At 45.4% G+C, this 27,449-nt stretch overlaps 1 protein-coding gene across 2 annotated transcripts in view; it reads right to left on the bottom strand.

Moving 5' to 3' along the window:
* The window catches only part of LOC142596511 (junction-mediating and -regulatory protein-like), a 91,700-nt gene extending 65,023 nt beyond the window's left edge, over window positions 1–26,677 (bottom strand). The window contains exons 1-2 of one of the 2 annotated variants that reach the window (XM_075725653.1): window positions 26,426–26,677; window positions 25,775–26,371 (exon numbers count right to left, since the gene is read on the bottom strand). In XM_075725653.1, coding sequence (XP_075581768.1) covers window positions 25,775–26,371; window positions 26,426–26,677 — 849 coding nt within the window. Of the gene's footprint in view, window positions 1–25,774 lie in introns of both variants that reach the window. The other variant, XM_075725652.1, reaches the window with a different exon arrangement.
* Window positions 26,678–27,449: the final 772 nt, after the last annotated feature.

Genomic DNA, 27,449 nt, shown 5'->3' with positions numbered 1-27,449 from the left:
CGGCCTCGAGTCTCCCCTGGTGCTTTCTGCCAGAGGCTCCAGGTAGGGCCATTCCCCCTGGCTCCGGTGTAGAGCACATTTTTAATATCCTGCCCTGCCTGGACTGGCCCAAGGGCTACTGCATGAACTATCTCCCGTTTAATTTGTTCAAAGGCTTGTTGTTGCTCAGGGCCCCATTTGAAATTGTACTTCTTCCGGGTCACTTGGTAGAGAGGGCTTACGATCTGGTGTAATTTGGAATATGCATTCTCCAAAAACCCACAACGCCTAAGAAAGCTTGTGTTTCCTTTTTGCTAGTTGGTGGGGACATAGCTGTTATTTTGTTGATCACATCCATTGGGATCTGACGACGTCCATCTTGCCATTTTATTCCTAAAAACTGGATCTCCTGTGCAGGTCCCTTGACCTTACTCTGTTTGATGGCACAACCGGCCTTCAGAAGGATTTGGACTATTTTCTTTCCCTTCTCAAAAACCTCTTCTGCTGTGTTGCCCCACACAATGATGGCATCAATGTACTGCAGATGTTCTGGAGCTTCACCCTGTTCCAGTGCTGTCTGGATCAGTCCATGGCAAATGGTGGGGCTGTGCTTCCACCCCTGGGGCAGTCGGTTCCAGGTGTACTGAACACCCCTCCAGGTAAAAGAAAACTGGGGCCTGCACTCTGCTGCCAAAGGGATGGAGAAAAATGCATTAGCGATGTCAGTTGTGGCAACCCACTTGGCTGCCTTTGACTCCAGTTCATATTGAAGTTCTAGCATGTCTGGCACGGCAGCACTCAGCAGCGGTGTAACTTCGTTCAGGCCACGATAGTCCACTGTTAGTCTCCACTCCCCATTAGACTTTCGCACTGGCCATATGGGACTGTTAAAGGGTGAGCGAGTCTTGCTGATCACTCCCTGGCTCTCCAGTCGACGAATCAGGTTATGGATGGGAATCAGGGAGTCTCGGTTGGTGCGATATTGCCGCCTGTGCACAGTTGTGGTAGCGATTGGCACCTGTTGTTCCTCAACCCTCAGCAACCCTACAATCAAAGGGTCCTCTGAGAGACCGGGCAAGGTGGACAGCTGTTTAATTTCCTCCGTCTCCAAGGCAGCTATACCAAAAGCCCACCGGTACCCTTTTGGGTCCTTGAAATACCCTCTCCTGAGGCAGTCTATGCCAAGGATGCACGGAGCGTCTGGGCCAGTCACAATGGGGTGCTTCTGCCACTCATTCCCAGTTAGGCTCACTTCAGCCTCCAGTACAGTGAGCTGTTGGGATCCCCCTGTCACTCCAGAAATACAGATGGGTTCTGCCCCTCTATAGCTTGATGGCATTAGGGTACACTGTGCACCGGTGTCCACTAGAGCCTTCTACTCCTGTGGGTCTGATGTTCCAGGCCATCGAATCCACACAGTCCAGGAAACCCGATCGTCCCTTTCCTCCACGTGGCTGGAGGCAGGGCCCCTCTAATCCTGGTCACAGTATTCACTGTTCACTTCCTGTAAATGTGAATCAAAAGTCCCTTGATTAAGATCGGAAGTACAATTCGCCCTCTTGCTCTGTCTGGGGAACTGCTCACTGGAAACTGGAGCTGCAATTTTCCTGGGAGAACCTCCTTTTGTAATACTTTTTCCTTGCAACTCATGCCCCCGTGCCTCTAGGGTTGAGGTGGATTTTCCATCCCACTTCCTCATGTCCTCTCCGTGGTCACACAGGTAAAACCACAGGGTGCCCTGTGGTATGTATCCTCTATATCCTCTCTCTTGAGCATAGGGACGTTGACTCCTAATGGCTGAGATACTGGTCCGTACAGGTGGGGAATAGGACATATCCCGTCTGAGTTGTTGGAACTCGTAGCATATTTTTTCAGACAGTTTTTCCACAGCCGAGACACAGGCCCGTAGAGAGGAAGAGATGCTTTCTTCATATTCCCGGAGTCGTCTAGCCACTTCATCCACCGTTGGTGCCTCGTCATCTTTCCAGGCCAGTATTGCCAACGAGTTGGCATACGATGCTGGTGCACTCTGTACCACCTTCTCCCACATGGGTTGTGTGCACCTGACTTCATCTGGATCTTTGGGTAACTGCTCATCATTCAGGTCACTATAAATCACCTCCAGCACCCCTAATTCCCTCAGGTACTGGATACCCTTCTCTACGGTGGTCCATTTGCCTGGGCGGTACATAGCATCCTCCTTGAAGGGATACCTTTCCTTCACACCTGACAGGAGTCGCCTCCAGAGGCTGAGCAGTTTTGCCCCTTTTCCAATTGCTTTGTCAATGCCCCCTTCCCTGGAAAGGGATCCCAGCTGCTTGGCTTCCTTACCCTCTAAATCCAGGCTACTGGCCCTGTTATCCCAGCATCGGAGCAGCCAGGTGATGATGTGCTCGCCTGGATGACGACTGAAATCTTTTTGCATATCTGGCAGCTCACTCAGGGATAGGGATCCGGTGGTTACCATCTCATTTAGGGGTTCTTCCTCCTCTGGTTCTCGTGATGGCCCTGGTTCATCTTCATCCCTTACTAAACGAGCTGATTTTCTTGTGTATTTTTTCTTCTGTATAGGGGCAACTGATACTGGCGCGGGTCGCTTCTCTGGTTTTGTCGCAGTGTCTGTCACTGGGGTTGGAGTAGCCGCACTGCCCGGGGCAGGGGTTTGAGTAGCCGCAGTGCCTGTAGTGGGGGTTGAAATAGCTGCATTGCCTGTAGCGGGGTTTTGAGTAGCCACAGTGCCTGTTGTTTTGTCATCAGATCCAAAGACCTTCTCTTTCCCTTGAGGGTACTGATTAGTGTTGACCACTGCTCGATAGGCATGGGCCAGTCCCCAGCATGTTGCAATGAGTTGTGTTGCCAGGGTGACAACATACTTTTTCCAAATACTTTACTAATTCTTCAGGATTCTGCACTTGTTCAGGGGTGAAATTCCAAAACACTGGAGGTCCCCACTGCCCTAGGTACTTGCCCATACTATCCCACACACCCTGCCACTCATAACTATCCAGCCTTGGGGTAGATCTCTGGATGATATTCTTAAATTGCTTACTGACCTTTATAAAAACCGAAACAATATTCCCAAGAAGTATCAATAGAAGTATCTTAACTGCCCAGGGGTGTTCAAGATACTGAAAAGTTGTTGTAATGAAGGAGGAAACATCATAGAAGAAGGTAGCAAAGGTGCCATTCTGTATTTCCTCCACAACAAGCCTGTCAGAGTAAGAAGTATAATTGCTAACTCTCTCCATGAGGTGGTACCCGAAGTACAGTAATGACTTCTGTATGAAACCCAAATACCAAAGAATGCTCAAGGTCAGGGTTTAGCCCCAGCCAGCAACTAAGCACCACGCACCCGCTTGCTCACTCCCCCTACCCCAATGAGATGGGGCAGAGAATCGGAGGAGTAAGAGTGAGAAACACTCCTGGGTTGAGATAAGAACAGTTTAATAATTGAAATAAAGTAAAATAGTAATGATAATAATAACAATATAATAATGATAATAGTAATAATAATATACAAAGCAAGTGATGCACAATGCAATTGCTCACCACCCGCCGACCGATACCCAGACAGTTCCCGAGCAGCGATCGCTGCTCCCCGGCCAACCCCCCCCAGTTTCTATACTGAGCATGACGTCACATGGTATGGAATAGCCCTTTGGTCAGTTTGGATCAACTATTCTGGCTGTGCCCCCTCCCAGTTTCTTGTGCACCTGGCAGAGCATGGGAAGCTGAAAAAGTCCTTGACTAGCATAAGCAGTACTGAGCAACAACTAAAAACATCACTGTGTTATCAACATTCTTCTCATTCTAAATCCAAAACACAGCACTATGCCTGCTGCTAGGAAGAAAATTAACTCTATCCCAGCCGAAACCAGGACAATCACCTTATTTGGTTTGGAGCAAAGACCAAAGAGCTATCGAATAGGGATATTCTTCAAAACAGGTAGGAAGGTTACCAACCTGCAAGCACTGGTTACAGACAGCCTCAATTACACCCATCCATCTATTAACATGTTCTTATAAAGGCTCATTCAGACAGCATTTTGGGAAAAAAACATCTGAACATTAACCTTTTCTACAACTGTTGCAAACTAGATCAAAAGCACATCGAAATTATTTTGTCCTGTCAGATCAACACCATAAAATTGCTGCCTCAAATTTCACTTGGATTAAAAGTTACATGAGAGAAAGAAGAGTCTGAAGAAGTATGAAAAATTCCAGTTTTAGAAAAGAAAAACAAACAACACAGAGAAATTATGACATGCATTTGAAATTATAGTTATGATATATAACATTTAAGGGAATACAGAAGGGTCAAATTATTCTCTCTCACTTTTTGGAACTGATGTGATTACCACTAGAAGAACAGTCTTCGCCAATATGGTATGGTATGAACAGAAGACTGATAGCTTTGATTCTGCTTCTAGACAGAGCCTTGTAAACCTGATGAAGCGTCCAGACTGCTTTAGTGCTACCAATGGGCCACTGACATAGAAGACAGATCGTGCTAAGCTAGCTGTGTAGAGGACCTCTTCCACTTTGCTCTATAAAGCAGTCCGATGGAAGCTTTCTTGTTCTGGATCAAAGTCAGCTGAAGCATTTGTTTTTAGCTGGCTGCCATCCAGACAGTATTAAGACTATCAGATAACAATAATGCTGGGTCTAGCACAGAATCCACTGAATTAATAATGTCATAAGGCAAACCAGGCCCTCCACAGACTCACAGGTAGTTTAACTGTGTATGTTCCAATTTTCACACAGGAAGTACCTAGATGATACGCTATATTAGAAACATGAAAATTCAGCTAATACCTTTTAGTAAGATGAAGACACTAGTTAATCTGGTCAAATGCCTAAACCAACCTGGTATCTTAAAACTCTGCAGTTTGCAAGGTGTTACCATAAAATACATGAACAATTTTTGTGGCATATGTTATGCCCCACTCATGATTAGTTCTCAATACAGACATTCAGTGTTACTGTTCATTTAATTCAACAGTGTCAGTATGAATTTTTTACTTTCACAACTTATAATTATATTACTTACAGAAGTGGGTGGAGGAGGGTAGAGTAATGTCCTGTACAGGCCTGACTAGCGCTATACCCATTGAATACTGCATTTATTTAAGAATCATGTTTCACAGATGTTACATTGTTCACAACTAAATGAATCCATATATTTTAGGCAACTATTATGGAGACAGACCCTATCCAGCAGGAAACACATTTTTGTCAATTTAACAGCACATATATTTGAACTATATAGCTCAGGCCTCCTGAAAGAGAGGGATATGTATCTCTTGAAATGCCTGTGGGCCGAAGTAATCCTTGGTGTATCTGCCCTGGGGGATGACACAGAATAGAATATTTTCAGTTGGAAGGGACCTACAACGATCATCTAGTCCAACTGCCTGACCACTTCAGGGATGACCAAAAGTTAAAGCCTGTTGTTAAGGGCATTGTCCAAATGCCTCTTAAACACTGACAGGCTTGGGGCATCAACCACCTCTCTAGGAAGCCTGTTCCACTGTTTGACCACCCTCTCGGTAAAGAAATGCTTCCTAATGTCCAGTCCAAACCTCCCCTGGTGCAGCCTTGAACCATTCCCACGCGTCCTGTCACTGGATACCAGGGAGAAGAGGTCAGCCCCTCCCTCTCCACTTCCCATCCCCTCAGGAAGCTGGAGAGAGCAATGAGGTCGCCCCTCAGCCTCCTTTTCTCCAAACTAGACAACCCCAGAGTCCTTAGCCACTCATCCTCACAGGACTTGCCTTCCAGCCCTTTCACCAGCTTTGTTGCCCTCCTTTGGATGCATTCAAGGACCTTCACATCCTTCTTAAATTGTGGGGCCCACAAATGCCCAAACTCAAGGTGAGGCCGCACCAACGCTGAATACAGCGGGATAATGACCTCTCTTGACTGGCTGGTCATACTGTATTTGATGCACCCCAGGATGCACTTTGCCCTCCTGGCTGCCAGGGCACACTGCTGACTCCTGTTGAGCCTGCTGTTGACCAGCACCCCCAGATCCCTTTCTGCAGGGCTGCTCTCCAGCCACTCCTCTCCCAATTTATACTTGTACCTGGCATTACTCCATCCTAGGTGCAGATTCTGGCATGTGGACTTGTTAAATTTCATCCCATTAATCATTACCCAATGCTCTGATCTATCTAGATCCCCCTGCAATGCCTCCTGTCCCTCAAGAGAGTCAACAGCACCTCCCAGTTTAGTATCATCAGCAAACTTGCTAATGGTGCATTCAACTCCTCCATCCAGATCACTGATAAATATATTGAACAGAACTGGCCCTAGAATTGAACCCTGAGGAACACCACTCGTGAATGGTCACCAGCCAGATGTAGCCCCATTCACTACAACCCTTTGAGCCCTGCCCTTCAGCCAATTCCTCACCCAGCACACCATGAACCCGCTCATCCCACAGTTGGACAACTTGTCCAGAAAGATGCTGTGAGGGACGGTATTTTGATATTTTTTGGCTTTTGAGCCTTAGTAAAATCCAGAAAAACCACATCCACTGCCTTCCCTTCACCCACTAGGCAGGTGACCTTATCACAGAAGGACATCTAATTAGTTAAACAGGACTTTCCCTTTGTGAACCCATGTTTACTGTGCCTGATGATTGCATTGTTCTTTAAATGCCTTTCAATAGCACCCAGTATGATCTCCATAATTTTTTACCAGGTACTGAGGTTAGACTAACAGATCTGTAGCTCCCTGGGTCTTCCCTCACACCCTTCCTGCAAATTGGAATAACGTTGGCTAGCTTCCAGTCAGCAGGGACCTCCCCCAGACTCCCAAGACCTTTGGTAGATGATTGAGAGGGGTCTTGCCGTAACATGCACTGGCTACTTCAGTGCTCTGGGATGAATCCCATCAGGCCCCATGGACTTGTGAACACTCAGCTGATACAGCTGGTCCCTTACAATTTCAGTGTCCACAAATGGAAAGTCACTGTTCCCACACTCGTGGTCCTCCGACTCAGGGGACCGGGCAGCCCAAGGTCTATCAGCATTATTAAAGACCAAGGCAAAAAAAGCATTGAATGCCTCCGCTTCTTTATCCCTATTAGTCAGGTGACCATCATCAAGTATCAGTCCAATGTTTTCTTTAGACCTCCTCTTGCTATTAACATACTTAAAAAAAGCCTTTCTTGTTGTCTGACACAACACTGGCCAGTTGGCCAAAACTGAGCTTTGGCCTTTCATGTCTTCTCCCTGCATATACAAACCATAGCTCTGTAATCTTCCTGCAAAGCCTGATCTTGCTTCCAGAGGTCATACAATTTCTTTTTCCTCCAGCTCCACGAGGAGTTCCCTGTTCAGACAAGCTGGTCTTCTGCCCCGCTTGCTTGACTTAGAGGACACAAAGGGATTGCCTGCTCCTGCACTTCTAAAAGGTGGTTCTTAAAAACTGACCAGCACTCGTGGACTCCTAAGCCCCCAAAAGCAGATTCCCAGGGTACTCTGCTAAGTAGCTCCCTGCATAGCTTAAAGTTTGCTCTCCTGAAGTCCAGGGTAGCAACTCTGCTGACCTTTTTCCTCATTACACCGAAAATTTTAAACTCAACCATTTCATAATCACTGTGGCCAAGACAGCCACCTGTCATCACATCCCCCACGAGTCCTTCTCTGTTCATAAATAGCAAGCCTAGGAGGGCATCTTTCCTAGTTGGCTCACTGAGTACCTGTGACAAGAAGTTATCTATCTTCCACAAACTTCAGGAATTTCCCAGGCTTACTCGTCACAGCAGTATGGTATTCCCAGGTGATGTCTGGGAAGTTGAAATCTCCCATAAGGACAAGGGCTACTGATCCAGAGATTTTTCTCCTAATTGCATATAGAATAACTCATCAGTGCTAACATCCTGGCTAGACAATCAGTAGTAGACACCCACTACAACATCTCGTTTGTTTTCCATCCCCCTAATCCTCACCCAGAGGCTCTCAACCACATCATTGCTAACTGTAAGGGCTGTACAATCAAACCTCTCCCTTACATACAGTGCAACACCTCCCCCTCACCTGCCCTGCCTATCCCTCCTGAACAGCCTGTAGCCTTCCATCCCAGCACTCATTCCACCAAGTCTCGCTAATACCAATGATATCATAACTCTGGGAACTGATGAACGCTTCCAGTTCATCCTGTTTGTTTCTCATACTGCATGTGTTGGTGTACAAGGATTTCAGATGTGCTCCTGAGCCCTCTGTGCTCCCAGGAGCAGTGTAAATGTTCCCACTAGTATTGCCACCCTCAGGTGATGCCATGCCAACAATTGGCTTACCTACTGCAATCCTGTTGGTATCCCCTTCCCCCATCGATTCTAGTTTAAAGCTCTCTTGATCAGTCCTGCTAGCTTATGCCCAAAGATGCATTTTCCCCATCAGGGAAAGGTAGATCCTGGCAGGCCCCAGTATACCTTGTGCCTCGAAGGCTCTTCCATGGTTTAAAAACCCAAAGTTTTGGTGGAGGCACCAGTCCTGGAGCCAGGTATTGATATCCTGGGCTCACCTGTTACTTCCAAAGTCTCCCCCCATTACTGGGAGGATCGAGGTAAACACTGCCTATGCTCCTGAATTTTTTAGCATTCTTCCCAGGGCTCTGAAATCTCTTTCAGACTTGTTGTTGCGACATCATTAGTACACACATGAAAGAACAGGAATAGATAGTAGTCTGAAGATTGTACTAAGCTCTTCAGTCTTGTGGTGATGTCCCTAATTCAGGCCCCAGGGAGGCAGCAAACTTCCCTGAAAAGAGGGTCCGGTCTGCAAACGGGTGCCTCCATTCCACACAGGAGGGAATCACCAATGACCATAACTTGTCTTAATGCAAGTTTTGTTGCAAGGGGTTGGTGTCTCTGACCTCGGCAAGACTGCTTGCGCAGGTTCCTCTGCTATCTCATTATGTGCTTTGTCTACCATACCCAGGCCCTCGTACCTATTCTGTAAGGGTATCTTAGAGGGTAAGGAGGGGTTTCTCTTACTGCTCTGTGCTGTAACCTTCTTCCACCCTTCCTTATCCCTTGTGACGCTGCCTTCCTCCTAGCACAAAACAGATCCCGGTCCTGCCTCCATAGCAGCCATGCTGAGTTGGCTTGCATGCAATCAGAAATGGCAGAGTACAGCTCCACTGATCAATCTCCTTCTCAGACTCTTGAATGCTACTCAGTCTGACCACCTCTTCCTGCAGCTCAGCCACCAAGCAGAGCAGTTCATCTATCTGGTCACACCTCTCACAGGCTTCCTTGCTATCACTTTCCACCTCCAGGAACATCCCTTCGCACATCCCACAGCTGGAAACCTGAGTGGTTGTCTGCTTTGACAGGAGCTCTGTCTGTGTGGCTGCATTGGTTCTACCAGGTGCTAGAAGCTCAGGAGAAGCAGAGGACACTGCTTTTTGCCAGGTAGTCACCATGCTGCCCACTGCTGCACACCTGCTTGCTGGGAAATATATATGCTCCTCCATTGCAATCAGCTGGGCTGATTGTTTTAGCCTTTTTAAATCTCCTGCACTACTGGGTGCAGGCTCCGCCCCTTGCTGTCTTGTCCAATCAGCAGGTCTAGGGTCAGTTGCTCAGGGAACACACCCTGTTCAGACAAGCCTCTCCTTGTCCACATGTATCCCTTGTGTGTCCTCTGTTAGCTGCTTGTGCTCCTCCGTTGCAATCAGCTGGACTGATATAACAGAGATTATTTCTGTCTTCAGTATTTAAAAAAAAAATATTCTGTTCATAAAGCTTTAAAAGCATTACAGAGGACAGTGCAATTATGTGCAAGTTGCCCTCAGTTGGGAGCATAATCCAAAGCTTGATTTAATCAGTGAAGAGTCGAGTCTTACATTTCCTTTGCTATTATTCCCAAAACTTTCACTTTTATTCCCATATTATTTTGTATATTTTATAAAAACATTGCAACATGACAAACATCCACTTTTAGCTAAAATGAGCCATAAAGATATTTTTCAGTCTCTTCCTAAGCTTTTTCATGTTTTTGGAATAACAGTAGTTACAGAATACCCTATTCTCCTATGAATTAAGGTTCTTGGAAGCCTGATAGTATTACTTGCCATTTCCAGGAAGAATTATAAAGATTTTTAATTGGAGAAGCATATTTAAGATCACAGGTAAAACTAAGGATAGTTGTTTTCAGAGAGAAGTACAGTACTGCAGATCGAGTAGTTTTTAGATACTCCATCCTTTCCACTGAACAGCAGTCCTAAGTATAAAATACCAAATCCTCCTGCTGATACACTTGCAATGAGCTCCAGACAATGACTTCCAATGAAGTAAAGCTCCAGAGTACATAAAATTTGGATGCAAAATTTTAGCAACTGAACTTATACTGCAAGTTATCTTAGAACATGCTTAAAATTGTTTCTATTCTCTCTCTTTTTAAGCTATCTTTAAACAAACAAATTAAAAAATCTCACTAAAAACAAATACACGCACTCCCACATGTCCTGGTAATGAGCAGAAGTCTCAAGTACATGAAATCTGTACTACAGGCAAACTACTTGTATGTCCAGCACTCGGCTAGACAAGTCCATAATATGATGGGTGAACAATTGGCTGATGGGTTGGGCTCAAAGAGTTAAAGTAAATGGGGTTACATCAGGCTGGCGGCCAGTCACCAGTGCGGTTCCCCAGGGCTCAGTTTTAGGGCCAGTGCTCTTTTTATGTTTTTATAAACGATCTGCATGCAGGAATCAAATGTACCTTAAGTAAGTTTGCCGATGATACTAAACTAGGAGGAGCTGTGGACTCCCTCGAGGGTAGAGAGGCCTTACAGAGAGATCTGGATAGACTAGAGAGCTGGGCAATCACCAACCATATGAAATTTAACAAGAGCAAGTGCCGGATTCTCCACCTGGGACAGGGTAATCCTGGTTATACCTACGAGAGGCTGGAGAGCAGCCCCACGGAAAGAGATCTGGGGGTTTGGGTTGAGGGCAAGTTGAATATGAGTCAACAGTGTGCCCTGGCAGCCAAAAGGGCCAACTGTGTCCTGGGGTGCATCAAGCACAGCATAGCTAGCCGGTCAAGGGAGGTGACTGTCCCCCTCTACACTGCACTGGCGTGGCCCCACCTCGAGCACTGTGTGCAGTTTTGGGTGCCTCAATATAAGAAGGACATCAAACTATTAGAGTGTGTGCAGAGGAGGGTGACCAAGGTGGTGAAAGGTCTCAAGGGCAAGACTTATGAGGAGCAGCTGAGGCCACTTGGTTTGTTCAGCTTGGAGAAGAGAAGGCTGAGGGGTGACCTCATCGCAGTCTACAGCTTCCTCAAGAGGGGCAGCAGAGGGGGAGGTGCTGATCTCCTCTCTCTGGTGACCAGCGATAGGACATGAGGAAATGGAATGAAGCTGCGTCAGGGGAAGTTCAGATTGGACCTTAGGAAAAGGTTCTTCACTGAGAGGGTGGTCGGTCACTGGAACAGGCTCCCCAGGGAAGTGGTCATGGCACCAAGTCTGTCAGAGTTCAAGGAGCGTCTGGACAACACTCTTAGCCACATGGTTTAGTTTTAGGTTGCCCTGCGTGGAGCAGGGAATGGACTTGATGATCCTTATGGGTCCCCTCCAACTTGAGATATTCTATGGTTCTACTTTTCTCTTATACGCATGGTCCTGTATTTAAATATCACCTGTTGTGATTAAAAGATCAAGCCTTGCCAGAACATTTAGCTTTTTGTTTGCATGATTGCATTGCCATCGACATCCTTACCTTTGTAGTATAAAAAGACCATTTGCATTATTTTAGCAGGTGAATGCCCCAGTAACAGACCAAAGCCTGACTCCCCAGTACAGATCTAAAGTATATTTTACTGTTGGGACAGAAATCATCTAAGAGAATACAAAAATGGACACAGAGTTGAGATAACATAAACAAATAAGGTAATACTGCCCAGCATGAGAAGTGCTGGAATCAGTACTACATCTGTCTAACCTCCTAAGATTAAAAGAGGATACAGATGAGTAAGTTACATATTAAATTCATTTGGAAACCACACAGTTTAAGTGGTACATAAAGCAATCATCCACCTACTGAGTGGACAAAAACGTTCAATTTTTTCAACCAGGCTTTTGAAGACAGAGAATTGAAGTGTATGCCAATGCATAGCAAAGGTTATTGTCCGGATTTTGGGAGGATTTTCTGAATGGTTATTTACAGCAGGAATGAGCTAATTAAAATAATCAAACCAAATGTACACATAAAACATATAACAAACAAGTTCAAAGTTTGCAGTTACTCTAAGAAACAAACAGTAAACACACACGCACACAAAACAAAACAAAAAAAAGATATTGGGAAATAAAACACAGGGTGTTTAAAACACAAGAAATAAAAAGGAACACTTTCATAAGATGTTTCATGCTGTCTTCTAGGCCTGTGAAGAGCTGCTCCTATCAAGTTAGACACATTATTCCTCTTTAAACCCTGTTTAAGACAGTCTTTTACCTGCATGCAGAGAGCCTGCGTACCCAAGTACCTGAGTGCAGAGAGAACACCAGAAGGCTAAGACCAGCACACTACAGATTGGCGATCTTGGCCTCCTTTCACTCATATCAGTTATCTTCGTTTACATTTAGGTTAACAGCTCCTAAGACAGTAACAATTATTTTTGTCAAGTTCATTTACACTGCCTACCAAAATGCACCTCAAATGCACTACCTGTAATACAAGTCTGCAGAAAAGGAAAAGAACTGAACTACTGGGTAAGAAAAATTGAAATAGTATTTTAATGTATCCAAGTGAGCAAAAACATTATTTCCATGTACGCATCATTACTGAACAATGCATCTTCTCTCCTCCCACACAAAATTCTAAATAGAAATCTCAGCAGAACTCTGTGTGTGTGTGTATACATATAAAAAAAAACAATTGTTGTAATATCAAAAGGCTCAGGCTTAAAGCTGCCAACAACTCTGACAACAATGTATGGCACACCAGATCTCTTCTGAAAGCTCAAGAGGGAGATGTCAGCAATTAAAAACTATGCATCTCCTTTTCTGTATACAAGACAAACATATGTGTAACATCATGGTAAAGTTGCTTTTATTTTAAGATGGTACTTATCCGATCACCTTACCTTACTGTGGGACGTGGCTATGCCACTCCTGAGTTACACTATCATGCCAAATGAGTGCCCCAAAAAAGCAGGTATTTGTTTGAATTTAGTATGTTACTTGGAGTAGCACAGCCACAAATAAGCTACAGAAATCATAGCAAACAAGGGCTAATTGTATAGGAGTGCTCATTGTATAGAGTGCTAGGCTTTTTTCTGCTGTTAGTAACACAGAAATAAGTATTCACATTGTAATGTGAACGGGAGATAGTTCATGCAGTAGCCCTTGGGCCAGTCCGGGCAGGGCAGGATATTAAAAATGTGCTCTACACCGCAGCTGGGGAGAATGGCCCTACCTGGAGCCTCTGGCAGAAAGCACCAGGGGAGACTCGAGGCCGAACCCGAGGGTTTTGGAGTCGGGGATACAGAGGATCCGAAGCCCGCTATACTCCAACTGAGAAAGAGATATTGGCAGCGTATGAAGGGGTTCGAGCTGCTTCAGAAGTGGTTGGTACTGAAGCACAGCTCCTGCTGGCACCCCGACTGCCGGTGCTGGGCTGGATGTTCAAAGGGAGGGTCCCCTCTACACATCATGCAACTGATGCTACGTGGAGTAAGTGGGTCGCACTAATCACACAACGGGCTCGAATAGGAAACCCCAGTCGCCCAGGAATCTTGGAAGTGATCATGGACTGGCCAGAAGGGAAAAACCTTAGAATATCACCAGAGGAGGAGGTGACACGTGCTGAGGACGCCCCACTGTATAATAAATTGCCATAAAATGAAAAGCAATATGCCCTGTTCACTGATGGGTCCTGTCGTCTTGTGGGAAAGCATCGGAGGTGGAAAGCTGCTGTATGGAGTCCTATACGACAAGTCGCAGAAACTGCTGAAGGAGAAGGGGAGTCGAGTCAGTTTGCAGAGGTGAAAGCCATCCAGCTGGCTTTAGATATTGCTGAACGAGAAAAATGGCCAGGCCTTTATCTCTATACTGACTCATGCATGGTGGCAAATGCCCTGTGGGGGTGGTTGCAGCAATGGAAGCAGAGCAACTGGCAGCGCAGAGGCAAACCCATCTGGGCTGCCCCATTGTGGCAAGATATTGCTGCCCGGGTAGAGAACCTGGTTGTAAAAGTACGTCACGTAGATACTCACATACCCAAGAGTCGGGCCACTGAAGAACATCAAAACAACCAGCAGGTGGATCAGGCTGCTAAGATGGAAGTGGCTCAGGTGGATCTGGACTGGCAACATAAGGGTGAATTATTTATAGCTTGGTGGGCCCATGATGCCTCAGGCCATCAAGGAAGGGATGCAACATATAGATGGGCTCATGATCGAGGGGTGGACTTAACTATGGACAGTATTGCACAGGTTATTCATGAATGCGAAACATGGCTGCAATCAAGCAAGCCAAGCGGTTCAAGCCCCTCGGGTATAGTGAACGATGGTTGAAATATAAATATGGGGAGGCCTGGCAGATTGATTACATCACACTCCCACACACCCGCCAAGGCAAGTGCTATGTGCTCACCGTGGTGGAAGCAACCACCGGATGGCTGGAAACATATCCCGTGCCCCATGCCACCGCCCGGAACACCATCCTGGGCCTTGAAAAGCAAGTCCTGTGGCGACATGGCACCCCAGAAAGAATTGAGTCAGACAACGGGACTCATTTCCGAAACAACCTCATAGACACCTGGGCCAAAGAGCACGGCATTGAGTGGGTATATCACATCCCTTACCATGCACCAGCCTCCGGGAAAATTGAGCGATCCAATGGACTGTTAAAGACTACCCTGAGAGCAATGGGTGCTGGGACATTCAAACATTGGGATACACACTTAGCAAAAGCCACCTGGTTAGTCAACACCAGGGGATCTGCCAATCGAGCTGGCCCTGCCCAATCAACACTTTTACATACTGTAGAAGGAGATAAAGTCCCTGTAGTGCACAGGAAAAATATGCTGAGGAAGACAGTCTGGGTTACTCCTGCCTCGGGCAAAGGCAAACCCATTTGTAGGATTGCTTTTGCTCAAGGACCTGGGTGCACTTGGTGGGTGATGCGAAAGGATGGGGAAGTCCAATGTGTACCTCAAGAGGATCTGATTTTCAAAACAGCCAATGACCTGAATGTTATGATATTAATTGCTATATAATACTATAAGTCATCACTACTATGGTTGCTATATGCCATATCAACGGTATTACTATAAGAATCGCCCAGATTAATGAAGAATGAACTTTGATGACACTGAGAAAGTGCAGTAGTGTTGGAACCAGAATTGGCCTCAGCATACAACAGTCCAACATCGCACGCAGTCTCTCCTGCTCTGCAATACTGTGATGACAGATGGAACCCAAAGTCATGGACTGAATATACTCAGCCAGGGGATTTGGCCCAGCCAGCATGGGTTCATGAAAGGCAGGTCCTGCTTGACCAACCTGATCTCCTTCTATGACCTGGTGACCCGCCTGGGGGATGAAGGAAAGGCTGTATATGTCATCTACCTGGACTTTAGCAAAGCCTTTGACACAGTCTCCCATTGCATTCTTCCAAAGAAGCTGGCAGCTCATGGCTTGGACGGGCGTAGTCTTCGCTGGATAAAAAACTGGTGGGGTGGCCAAGCCCAGAGAGTAGTGCTGAATGGAGTTAAGTACAGTCGGCAGCCGGTCACAAGCGGTGTTCCCCAGGGCTCTGTTTTGGGGCCAGCCTTGTTCAATATCTTTATCGATGATCTGGATGAGGGGATTGAGTGTGCCCTCAGTAAGTTTGCAGATGACACCAAACTGGGCGGGAGTGTCAATCTGCTGGAGGGTAGGATGGCCCTGCAGAGGGACCTGCACAGGCTGGACCAATGGGCCGAGGCCAACTGCATGAGGTTTAACAAGGCCAAGTGCCAGGTCCCGCACTTGGGTCACAACAACCCCATGCAACGCTGCAGGCTTGGGGAAGAGTGGCTGGGAAGCTGCCTGGCTGAAAAGGACCTGGGGGTGCTGGTTGACAGCCCGCTGAACATGAGCCAGCAGTGTGCCCAGGTGGCCAAGAAGGCCAACAGCATCCTGGCCTGTATCAGGAATAGCGTGGCCAGCAGGAGCAGGGAGGTGATTGTCCCCCTGTACTCGGCGCTGGTGAGGCTGCACCTGGAATACTGTGTCCAGTTTTGGGCCCCTCAATACAAGAAGGACATTGAGGTGCTGGAGCGTGTCCAGAGAAGGGCAATGAAGCTGGTGAAGGGTCTGGAGCACAGGGCTGATGGGGAGCGGCTGAGGGAACTGGGGTTGTTTAGTCTGGAGAAGAGGAGGCTGAGGGGAAACCTTATCACTCTCTACAACTACCTGAAAGGAGGTTACAGTGAGGTGGGTGTTGGTCTCTTCTCCCTAGTAGCTAGCGATAGGATGAGAGGAAATGGGCTCAAGCTGCGCCAGGGGAGGTTTAGATTGGATATTAGGAAAAATTTCTTTACGGAAAGGGTGGTCAAGCATTGGAACAGGCTGCCCAGAGAGGTGGTGGAGTCACCATCCCTGGAAGTGTTCAAAAAACGGGCAGACGTGGCACTTGGGGACATGGTTTAGTGGGCATGGTGGTGTTGGGTTGATGGTTGGACTGATGGTCTTAGAGGTCCTTTCCAACCTTAATGATTCCTAGTTTTTACTTTCATTATAAATAATCCAGCCAACAAGCCAGGAAACATGAAATTGCTACTCTACCCTTAATTGGTTTAGTGGTGGACTTGGTAGTGTTAGGTTAATGGTTGGACTGGATCATCTTAAAGGTCTTTTCCAACCTAAACGGTTCTGTGATTCTATGACATTTTAGAGGGATGGCCCATCCACTAAGGGAATGATATCCTTGTATATACATTAAAAGACAGGTAAAGTGGTGGTGATTAATTGGAATGTATTGGAAGGGATAGCACCTTGCCGTGACGTAGATGGTATAGAATAAGGGGTGACTACTGTCCTGGTTTCGGCTGGGATAGAGTTAATTTTCTTCCTAGTAGCTGGCATAGTGCTGTGTTTTGGATTTAGGATAAGAATGCTGAGCAACAACTAAACCATCAGTGTGTTCTAAGTACTGCTTATGCCAGTCAAGGACTTTTCAGCTTCCCATGCTCTGCCAGGGGCACAAGAAGCTGGGAGGGGGCACAGCCAGAATAGTTGATCCAAACTGCCCAAAGGGCTGTTCCATACCATATGATGTCATGCTCAGTATATAAACTGGGGGAGTTGGCCAGGGTGCAGCAATTGCTGCTCAAGAACTGGCTGGCCATCGGTCGGCAGGTGGTGAGCAATTGCATTATGCATCACTTTTTTTGTATATTATTACTATTATTATTATTTTCTCTTCCTCTGCTGTCCTATTAAACTGTCTTTATCTCAACCCACAAATTTTACTTTTTCTTTTCTGATTCTCTCCCCCATCCCACTGTGGAGGGTGGGGGGAGTGAGCGAACAGCTGTGTGGTGTTTAGCTGCTTACTCAGTTAAACCACAATACAGTTAGAAAGCACAGTGTTATTTAAGGGTGGGTCTTTTTTTTTTTTTTTAAAAAAAAAACCAACCCCTAATCCAAATTATTTCTACTTTAAGCATGAGGTTCCACTAGAAAACCTGCAGAGGCTCCTTCTAAGATAATAATCTATGATTATATTGTATTCAGAAGTCTTTACAATACTCTCTCCCCTAAAGTAGCTGAGAACAAGCCATGACGCAATGCTGTTATGTGATGTCTTGCTACTACTCATTTTAGATTTCCCATATAAATTGTCTGCAAGTCATTACAAAGAAATGCCAATTGATTATTTAAACAATATTTTTCAAAGGAAAAGAAACATCCAGTTCCCTCACACCAGTATCATACTATTTTTTCCACAAGAAGGTCATATAAATATTTGTCTACAAATGCATTTTGAAAAGTACTGTAACAGACATATAAAACAAACAAGAATTTTAATTATCACTTCAGAAAGCAGAGGTACTCAATTTACTTTTCGAAACAATAAAAATGTTGCTGAATGATGGAAAGTATTTCATAACACCTTTTCAGGAGCAACTCATTTACTAAAAATAGTACACTAAACATTCCAATTTTTCTGAATGGGTAATGTTTGTCTGCCCCATATGTAACAAAAAAGAAAAAAAAAATCTATACATTTGATAACTTTTACCGTACAAATACACAAACAGATAAGAAAAAATGGAAAGGAAATCCAGAGATAGGGTCTTACCAGTAAGAGGTTTTAACTGAAAACAACCTCGGCCAAAATGGTTGCAACTGGTCAGCTGAGTCATAGGCAGATACACCACCAGCATTCTATTTACATCTACTCTGAACAGCTCCATATGATGATTTTTCAAAAACTCGCTTGCCAGGGAAGCTGCCTTCACATTAAAGTCTCCCCAGGTAGATTCCCCAACATTGGACACTTAAGATTCAGCTGGACAGGGTGCTGGGCCATCTTGTCTAGACCATGCTTTTGCCAAGAAAGGTTGGACCAGATGATCCTTGAGGTCCCTTCGAACCTGGTATTCTATGAAATGAGCCTCAAATAAGATGTTATTAGGAATAAAGGACAGGGGTGGCTCCTGTGAGAAGCTGCTAGAAGCTTCCCCTATGTCTGATAGAGCCAGTGCCAGCCGGCTGCAAGACAGACCCTGCGCTGGGCAAGGCCAAGCCAATCAGCGACAGTGGTAGCGCCTCTGGGATAACATATTTAAGAAAAAACAACAACAACAAAAAAAGAACCAAACAAACTGCTGCACAACAGAAGCTGGAAGAGAGAGGAGTGAGAATATGTGAGAGGAACAACTCTGCAGACACCAGGGTCAGTGAAGAAGGAGGGGGAGGAGGTGCTCCAGGCACCAGAGCAGAGATTCCCCTGCAGCCCCTGGTGAAGACCATGGTGAGGCAGCTGTGCCCCTGCAGCCCATGGAGGTCCATGGTGGAGCAGATAGCCACCTGCAGCCCACGGAGGACCCCACACCGGAGCAGGTGGATGCCCAAAGGAGGCTGTGACCCATGGGAAGCCCACGCTGGAGCAGGCTCCTGGCAGGAACTGTGGCCCCATGGGGAGAGGAGCCCACGCTGGAGCAGGTTTGCTGGCAGGACTTGTGACCCCGCGGGGGACCCACGCTGGAGCAGTTCGTGGAGGACTGTCTCCCATGGGAGGAACCCCACACTGGAGCAGGGGAAGAGTGTGAGGAGTCCTCCCCTGAGGAGGAAGGAACAGCAGAGACAACGTGTGATGAACTGACCACAACCCCCATTCCCCATCCCCCTGTGCCACTCGGAGGGGAGGAGGTAGAGAAAATCAGGAGTGAAGTTGGGCCCAGGAAGAAGGGAGGGGTGGGGGGAAGGTGTTTCAAGATTTGGTTTTATTTCTCATTATCCTACTCTGATTTGATTGGTAATAAATTAAATTAATTTCCCTGAGTCGAGTCTGTTTTGCCCATGATGGTAATTGTTGAGTGATCTCCTGTCCTTATCTTGACCCACGAGCCTTTCGTTATATTTTCTCCCCCCTGTCCAACTGAGGATGGGGAGTGATAGAGCGGCTTTGGTGGGCACCTGGCATCCAGCCAGGGTCAACCCACCACACATTCTAAGCAACAGCTCAGTTTATATACATATACACATAACATTACTGAGTTAGTCAATATGTATCTTAATATCATCAATCTCCTTCCCTCTCCTCCTATCCTATCTTTCTTCTCTCCCTACCATATTCTTTATGGCTAAGTTTTCATCTCCTGGAAAAAAAAAAAAAAAAAAAAGTTTAACAGATGTATCTTTAGTTGGACCAAGTCCCCACTTTGACTAAAGTTCTCACCAATAACAGAAATTTCCTGGTGTGCTGCAATGGTATGTTTCTATTAATATTAAAAAGGGATTCTCAAAGCACCTCCCCAAAGAGGAAAAATGGTATGTGCAGCCATTTCTGAAAACCTCTACTTTTTAGTAGCTTCTTCAGCTCTGTGGTAGCAATATTTACATATATAAAGAACAACATAAACCTCACTGATCATCTGTAAGCAGTGTCTTGTCATATTATAGAAAGAAATGTAAAAAGACGCAATGATTAGAATCTGCTTTGAAATTCTAAACCTGCCTGTGTAATACTATCTCAGCCAGAAATGAAGGGGAAAAATAGTTACTGGATTTAGATAGCAGTATTAAAAGGCATTGACTTGAAGGCCTTGAAGGTAGGATATTCAATTAAAGAGAAAGAATAATGCTGGAAAAATTGAGAAAAAATATGCAAGATGACAGTGTTAAACACGAAGAAAAGCAACCCAACATCATCTCTAAAACCTAAGAAATTAAGTGGGCTGTGAATCCCAAGGAGCGCAATGGATTACAGAGTGTTTATTACATAGGTGGTACACACCTCTTTAAAATATTCTGGCATATGAAAATGCTGCAACTGCATATCAACTAGAAAAACTTTAAACGAAAAATAGAGGAAAGTATCTCTACATCTAGGGAAACAAATAATTACAATTTTGAAGGGGAATATCAAATAAAATAATCTCATCATCAGAATACTCCAACTAGAAGACAAAAATGGTTCCTCAATCCCAGTTCAGACAGTTAAACAGAGCATATATTGCATTTTATTTCCTTTTTTTTTCTCCCAGGTATTTAGATAGGGAAATGAACTATGAGACTGGCAAGCTGCTGTCTTCAGTTTCTTAAAATTAAGTCTAAGCTTACTGACTAAGAGTCATATTGAACAGTATTGCTATATTCTATAGAATGTACTCTTATGTTTCATGTAAGACAAGTTCTGTCAAGGAAGACCTAATTTTTCAAGCAGATGTCCTTTTCTTTGTGCACATATCATTTGTACATGTTTTTAATAAATGTACATTATTTTAAGCATTCTACTGTTTTCAGATACAGCAGCAGTATTCGTCACCTTCAACTAGCTCTTGTCAAACTAACAAGGCATTAATAAAACAATGCATGAAGTCTATCTACATATGTATGCCATAAGTGCATTGTAGAAAGGAGGAAAAAGAAAAGAAAAAAAAAAATTACTTTAAATCCAAAACAAGCATCCTACAGAGACTGGAAAAGATACAACAAAAGAAGATTGACAAAAAAAAAAAAAAAAGGCAGCAGCCAAAAATCTAATTAACCTACAATCACAACTCTATACATCTCTGAAGCAATTTGCAGCTACCTATAAAACAGAAGTAAAAGGGAAGGGCAGTAGAAAAAAAACCAAACAACCAAACATTTACTCAAAAAGATATCAAATGGAAGAAGGATAAAAGATAAAAGATTTCCATTTAGAAGGTAAATTGTTATTTTGCTTAGGACTTCAAAGATTTTAATACACAGACTAAAGAGAGAAGCAAATACTGTGATAATGTGGTCTAATATCCTTTAAACACTGAATTCCTAGAAGCCATTTTAAAGCATGTATTTTAAAATGGTATGTAATCACACCTTAGACTTTCAGCAACTGTAGATCCACCATATGATTAAGCTGTTGCATATTTAGTTATCCTTGCTGCTATAAGGGTCCAAGAATCTCAAGTGATATAGCCCTCTCTACCTTACATCCATGTCTTCCATGTCACATCATAATTGTTTAACTTGTAACATGTATTTACATATACAGAACACATTTCAGAAACTCACTGAAACGCTTTGAAAACAAAATATCTGTGTGACTTGGATTTTTATTATTTGCAGAAAAGGGAAGGGGGGGGAACCACTCCACATTTAACTCTGCTTATCTGAAAATGTATCGCAGTATCCTTACTATTGGGTTTGATGCTTGCAGGAGTCAGGTGTGAACTTCCAACACTTAAAATGCCAAGCTTTTAAAATATTTATTAACTTAGGACTAGTTTGTAACAACCAGAAATGACTGCTAATGACTCCAGCTGCAGATTAGATAAATAAAAATATGATGGCTGTAACAAGAGTACAGAAGAGAACTTTTTCTGCCTTCTAGATGCAAAGTTTAAGATTTTAGAAATACTGGCCAAGAAGCTAGAATACCAAATAAGGATTCAGTTGCATCCTCTCTGTTGAAATAACAACATCTTTTTATCTGTTCATTAACTGATTCTGTATCATGTCTCCATTTGGGAGCTCAGACCTCTAGCTGAGCAGCAAAAGGAAATTTTTTTTTTTTTTTTAAACAGGCATAAACTTAATGAACAAGGGCTCCAAACAAGTGTTTATTAGTTTTCAAAAATTAGGTAGAACAATATTTACTCCTTTAGATACAAATTTTTACTTTAACATAAATTAACTGTTCTTAAGTTATTCCAGAATTAATAGTTTTATTTGGAAAAAAAAAAAAAAAAAAAAAGATGTGCTATTTCAAAACTGAAAATTATGCAGTGGAAATTAATTCCAGGTCATATAGTTCCTCTACAACTATTTTTCTTCCTCATCTTGGATCTGTTTCTACTTGCAACATTCTTCTGACTTATTAAAGGTTTATAATGGAGGCAGAGATAAAAATGCCTATTACAAAGAGCAGCAATTATTAACTGCTGTAAAAATAAACTGGTTTGTGTGTAACTTATGGAAAGCAACAGATGGCCAAGTAGGGGATGCTGAAACAATGAACACAAGAGGTTTTGTTGCTCACTTTGCTCCTCCACCCCAAAGAACATAATCAACAGAAAGCAAGCATTTCTCAAGTAATATTCTAACTGCACAGAGGAATTTGTCCTGGAAAAATAGATATATGAAATAATTATAAACCACAGAAGCATATTTTGAAATGCTAAGCCAAAGTCTTGGAGTTCTAAATTTGGTTTTTTGCACAATTTTATATTAATGAAAACCCTCCATGTTCATTATGTTCCTTGATACTATTTTGGTTGCCAATGCTGCTCAATCCCTTCCCCTTTTCCCCAAAAGTTCTAATAAGAGGTTAAATAATTTAAAATTGCAGAAATCCAACATTCCCAACAGCTAATAGGCACACTTCAAGTACAGGTGGAAAAGTAAAGTGAGAGATGAAACATTGATTCAGTAGGTTTTCTTGAAAGTATTAAAAACCTTTACTTCAGAAATACCTAGCAATATTCATCATGCATTGCTTCATTTGCTTAGAATTGCAAATGACAAACAATATCAGTATTTGCTTAAAAGACAGACATTTCCTGTGGACTAAGTAAACCACTAACAGATAAGGAAAAAGAGAAACCTGAGAGCCAAAAGGGAAAGAGCAAGTCATTCTATTGGTTTCTTTTCTTAAACATGAACTACCTTGAATTAAAGAAGGATCGATTTACACAACTGACAGTAGTACTGCTGTACTGACTTTAGGTACACTACTGGATTGGTTATCATGGGACAGGAAGGTTGTACTGTAGCCAAATACACAAATATGCTCTGCCATTTTGTCTGCACCAAGTTCTGAATATTAACAGAGAATAAGATGTTGTAGTTCAGAGATCCTGAAGGATAAAGCTTGTGTTGCCTCTTGATAACTGATTTATTTTTTACTGATAGTACTGGTGCTAACAAAATAGAAGTTGAGATTCTCCAAGAAACAAAATAGTTCTTATGCAGTAATTCCAATTTAGCGTTTCCTCAGAAACACCACGCACTTTGAGTTAGGTACCCGGTTCCCGAACTCCACACGTTTAAAAGGAACTTCTCTTGTCCTGCTCAGCTCCTTATAAAAACTGCTGAGCTGAAGACCAAGTGAATCTAAGCGCACGCTCCCAAGTATTCATGCAGTCAAAGAAAAAAGTGGATGACAATATGCTTTCATATTCTCTGGACTAAAACTACTGCAGAAGACTATTAGACTAATTAATGGCTGTATACCAAAATTAACGAGGATGAATTCAGCCCTTTAAACAGCCATGAAAAAAAGAAAAATCACAATGATATATCCTAACACAACAGTTTGGAAATAAACTTGTACCTGACAATGCTACATTGAGATGCCCTTATGATTTCATCACTGATAAAACAACAATTTTCTCATACTCTAACTCTAGTCACTAAGGAAAAGCTGGGCCCAAATCCTACAGAGACTCAAAACTATGCCATCAAAACCAGCAAGCACATACACTCATACTCCATTGAGGAAAAAAACCCAAAATGTTCACCAGCACACATTTTTGAACACACAATATTGGTACGATATATGTGGGCAGCTGAAGCAGCCAAACTTGATCTATATCCATTGTCCTGGTTTTGGCTGGGATAGAGTTAATTTTCTTCCTAGTAGCTGGCACAGTGCTGTGGTTTGGATTTAGTAGGAGAAGAATGTTGATAACACACTGATGTTTTAGTTGTTGCTCAGTACTGCTTATGCTAGTCAAGGACTTTTCAGCTTCCCATGCTCTGCCAGGGGCACAAGAAACTGGGAGGGGGCACAGCCAGGACAGCTGACCCAAACTGCCCCAAGGGCTATTCCATACCATACAGCGTCATGGGCAGTATAGAAACTGGGGGGGGTTGGCCGGGGAGCAGCGATCGCTGCTCGGGAACTGTCTGGGTATCGGTCGGCGGGTGGTGAGCAATTGCATTGTGCATCACTTGCTTTGGATATTGTTGTTATTATTATATTGTTATTATCATCATTACTATTTTACTTTATTTCAACTATTAAACTGTTCTTATCTCAACCCAGGAGTGTTTCTCACTCTTACTCCTCTAATTCTCTCCCCCATCCCATCGGGGCAGGGGGAGTGAGCGAGCGGCTGCGTGGTGCTGAGTTGCTGGCTGGGGTTACACCACGACACCATACAACAGAATTTAGATGGTGTTTGCAAAAATAAAAAAATCCATATCATGATCCGTACACATAGTCGCACCTAGATAGATCCAGGTACATTCTGAACCAAGGCCACCGAAACACAAGAACAAGTGTAAAATTCTCCTTTTTCACTGGAAAAAGGATCATTTGGGTCCTCATATATCTCAGTCCACAAAGATGTGAAAAAATTTTCACACACTGATGCTAGAAGTTAGCAGAACCTCCTCAACTGCTTCTGTCTAAACAGTATATGATATGAGAAAAAGAGATGGTATGTTCTGAAACATGCTTGTCAGATGCTAGCAATGGCAACACAGTACATACTCGCTAGGACCAGATAGCTTGCTTTTTAAAATCCCAACTCTAAGAATTTACCAGCTGAACAAAAGTTGTAGTTCCTCCAATTCCACTGGAAAACATAATCTCACTTGAAATAGCAGATTCAGCACCCAGAGCCTGTAGGAACCTAGAAATTTTTGGCCTCAAGTGCCTAAACTGTACTGTCAAAATAAACACCACATGTTGCTGCTCCCCATTAAACAGAAAAATTCAGACTCCAACACATCCTGGTGCAAAGCAATGCAACAACAAAAATCTGGGAGCAAGACCTTGCCAAATCCTTCAGATTCTTGTTCAGAAACATCTATGTTCAATTGCACAGAATAAAGTACTGAACCACACTTAGATGACTAGGGAAATCTACATTACACCTTCTTAAATCCTGGCTCTAGAGACCTTGGAAAGGTTAAGCCTCATTTTCTTACTTTGATTCTCAAAGCTTGCTTTCTTTTTTTTTTTTTTAAAAAACTAGAGAGTTTTCCTGTATATTTTTTTTTTGTCCCATGGATCGATCAATTCTGCAAAGGTAGAGGGGAGCAGCTGGAGAGGACAACTAAAGATGTCACAGAGTAAGGAAAAGGTAATACTAAGGTGGAGATATCTGGACTATGCGGTAGCCTCACCTCCTGGATTCGCCTGCGGGCCTGCTGCAGCACCTCCTCGTACCCCTTTTGTCGCAGCTCACTCAGGCTCTCATAATACTCTTCGGGGTCATCAGTCTCAGTGAAGAGTACCTGCGAAAGGATCTTCCAGCCGCAGGTATCCAAGCTGTAGAGCAAGTAAACTTGCAGTTTGTAGCAGAGTGTGTCCATCTCCAGCTCGGATAGCTCCGGGGCTCCGAACAGCACCGTCCACATGCTCGAGGGCTCCTCGGGGAAGGCAGGCAGGTAGGGCTCCAGCTCCGAGTTCACCGAGCACAGCTGCTGGTGCACAGCCCGCAAGTCTTGGAAGGAGAAGAGGCCGGCCCAGCTGCACTCCTCCCCCGCGGGCTCCGCGTCGGGAGCGGCCGGCTCGGCTGCCTGCAGCAGCGAGGGCGGCAGCGACAGTGAGGCGGCCTCCTCCTCCTCCTCCTTCCCCATCTCCAGCGCTTCTGTCTTTTCGGCGGCACCTGCCGCCTCCAGGCCCCGCAGCGGCCTCCGGGCCGGGCTGCTGTTGGCGCGCAGCGGGCTCTTCAGCAGCACCTCGGCCGCCGCGCCCCGCTCGGAATCCCGCAGCCCCGCCTCAACACGGAGATGCGAGGAGCCGCGCGCCAGGCCGGAGTCCGTGCCCCAGGCCGGGCCCCTGCGCACCGTGGGGCTGCCGGCCTTGGGGGCGGCTCTGGCCTCGGGGCCGCCGCGGTAGAGCTCGCGGGAACCGCTGCGCTGGCGCTGCGCCGTGCGGTTGTGGCAGGTGATGGCAAACTTGCCCTCGATCTCGTTCCACGCCACGATGAAGACGAATTTGTGCTTCTCCCGCTCCTGGAAGGCGTGAGGCCTCACGGCCACCCAGTCGGCCTCCAGCGTTTCCTCCAGGGCGAAGGCAGACATGGCGCTGCGCGGCTTCCCACGCACACACCCCACTCCACCTCCCCGCCCCTGTCCCGTCAGCCGCCCCCACCTGCCCCGCCGCGCGCCGGCCGGCAACAGCTCCCCGTAGCCCCGCGCGCCGCCTCACTGCCCACCATCAACCATCTTAGCGACGGAGGGACGGAGAAAGCGCTGAGGGGGGAGGATGCGCTGGATCCCAACCGAGGCGGGGCGGGGCGGGGAGGGAGGGAGGACAGAGAGGAATCACTTCCTCTCTGCTCGGTGCCCGCCACGCGCCCGCTGCCGGGGAATCCCGCCGCTGCCGCCTCTGATCATCAACCTGCCGCCGCAGCGAATAATGCCCAGTGCCCCCACACAGGTACTTCACGCGCATCACACGGGGCAGGATCTGTTTACAAGTAGCGGTGGCGCTGCGGCAGCTCAGCGCCAGCACCAACCCCACCCCGAGGCCTCCCGAAGCCCTGCCTTTCCACCCCGCAGGGGCGCCTTCCCCATTGGCTGTCGCCCTGGTTTCCCCGGCGGAGGGAAGTGGGCGGAGCCTCGTGCCCCGCCCCGCCCCGCCCCTTCTCCGCCGGCCACGCTCGCGATCTCCCGCCCTCCCTTCTCGCTCTCATATGGTGGGCGGGGGGAAGGGCGATGCCCCGCCCCTTCCCTCGGACGTACAACGCGTCCGTTGGGCCGCCGCGTTGCTGCATGCTGGGAAGGGCACGTGCCGAGCGCGGCCGATAGGGGGTGGGGCCGGGAGGCTCCGCGAGAGGGGAAGGAAGCAGGG

The sequence above is a fragment of the Pelecanus crispus genome, chromosome W (assembly GCF_030463565.1).
Source record: "Pelecanus crispus isolate bPelCri1 chromosome W, bPelCri1.pri, whole genome shotgun sequence".
In the NCBI taxonomy this organism is placed as follows: Eukaryota; Metazoa; Chordata; class Aves; order Pelecaniformes; family Pelecanidae; genus Pelecanus; species Pelecanus crispus.
The sequence above is the reverse complement of the archived record's forward strand: the minus strand, read 5'-3'. Positions and strand labels throughout refer to the sequence as shown.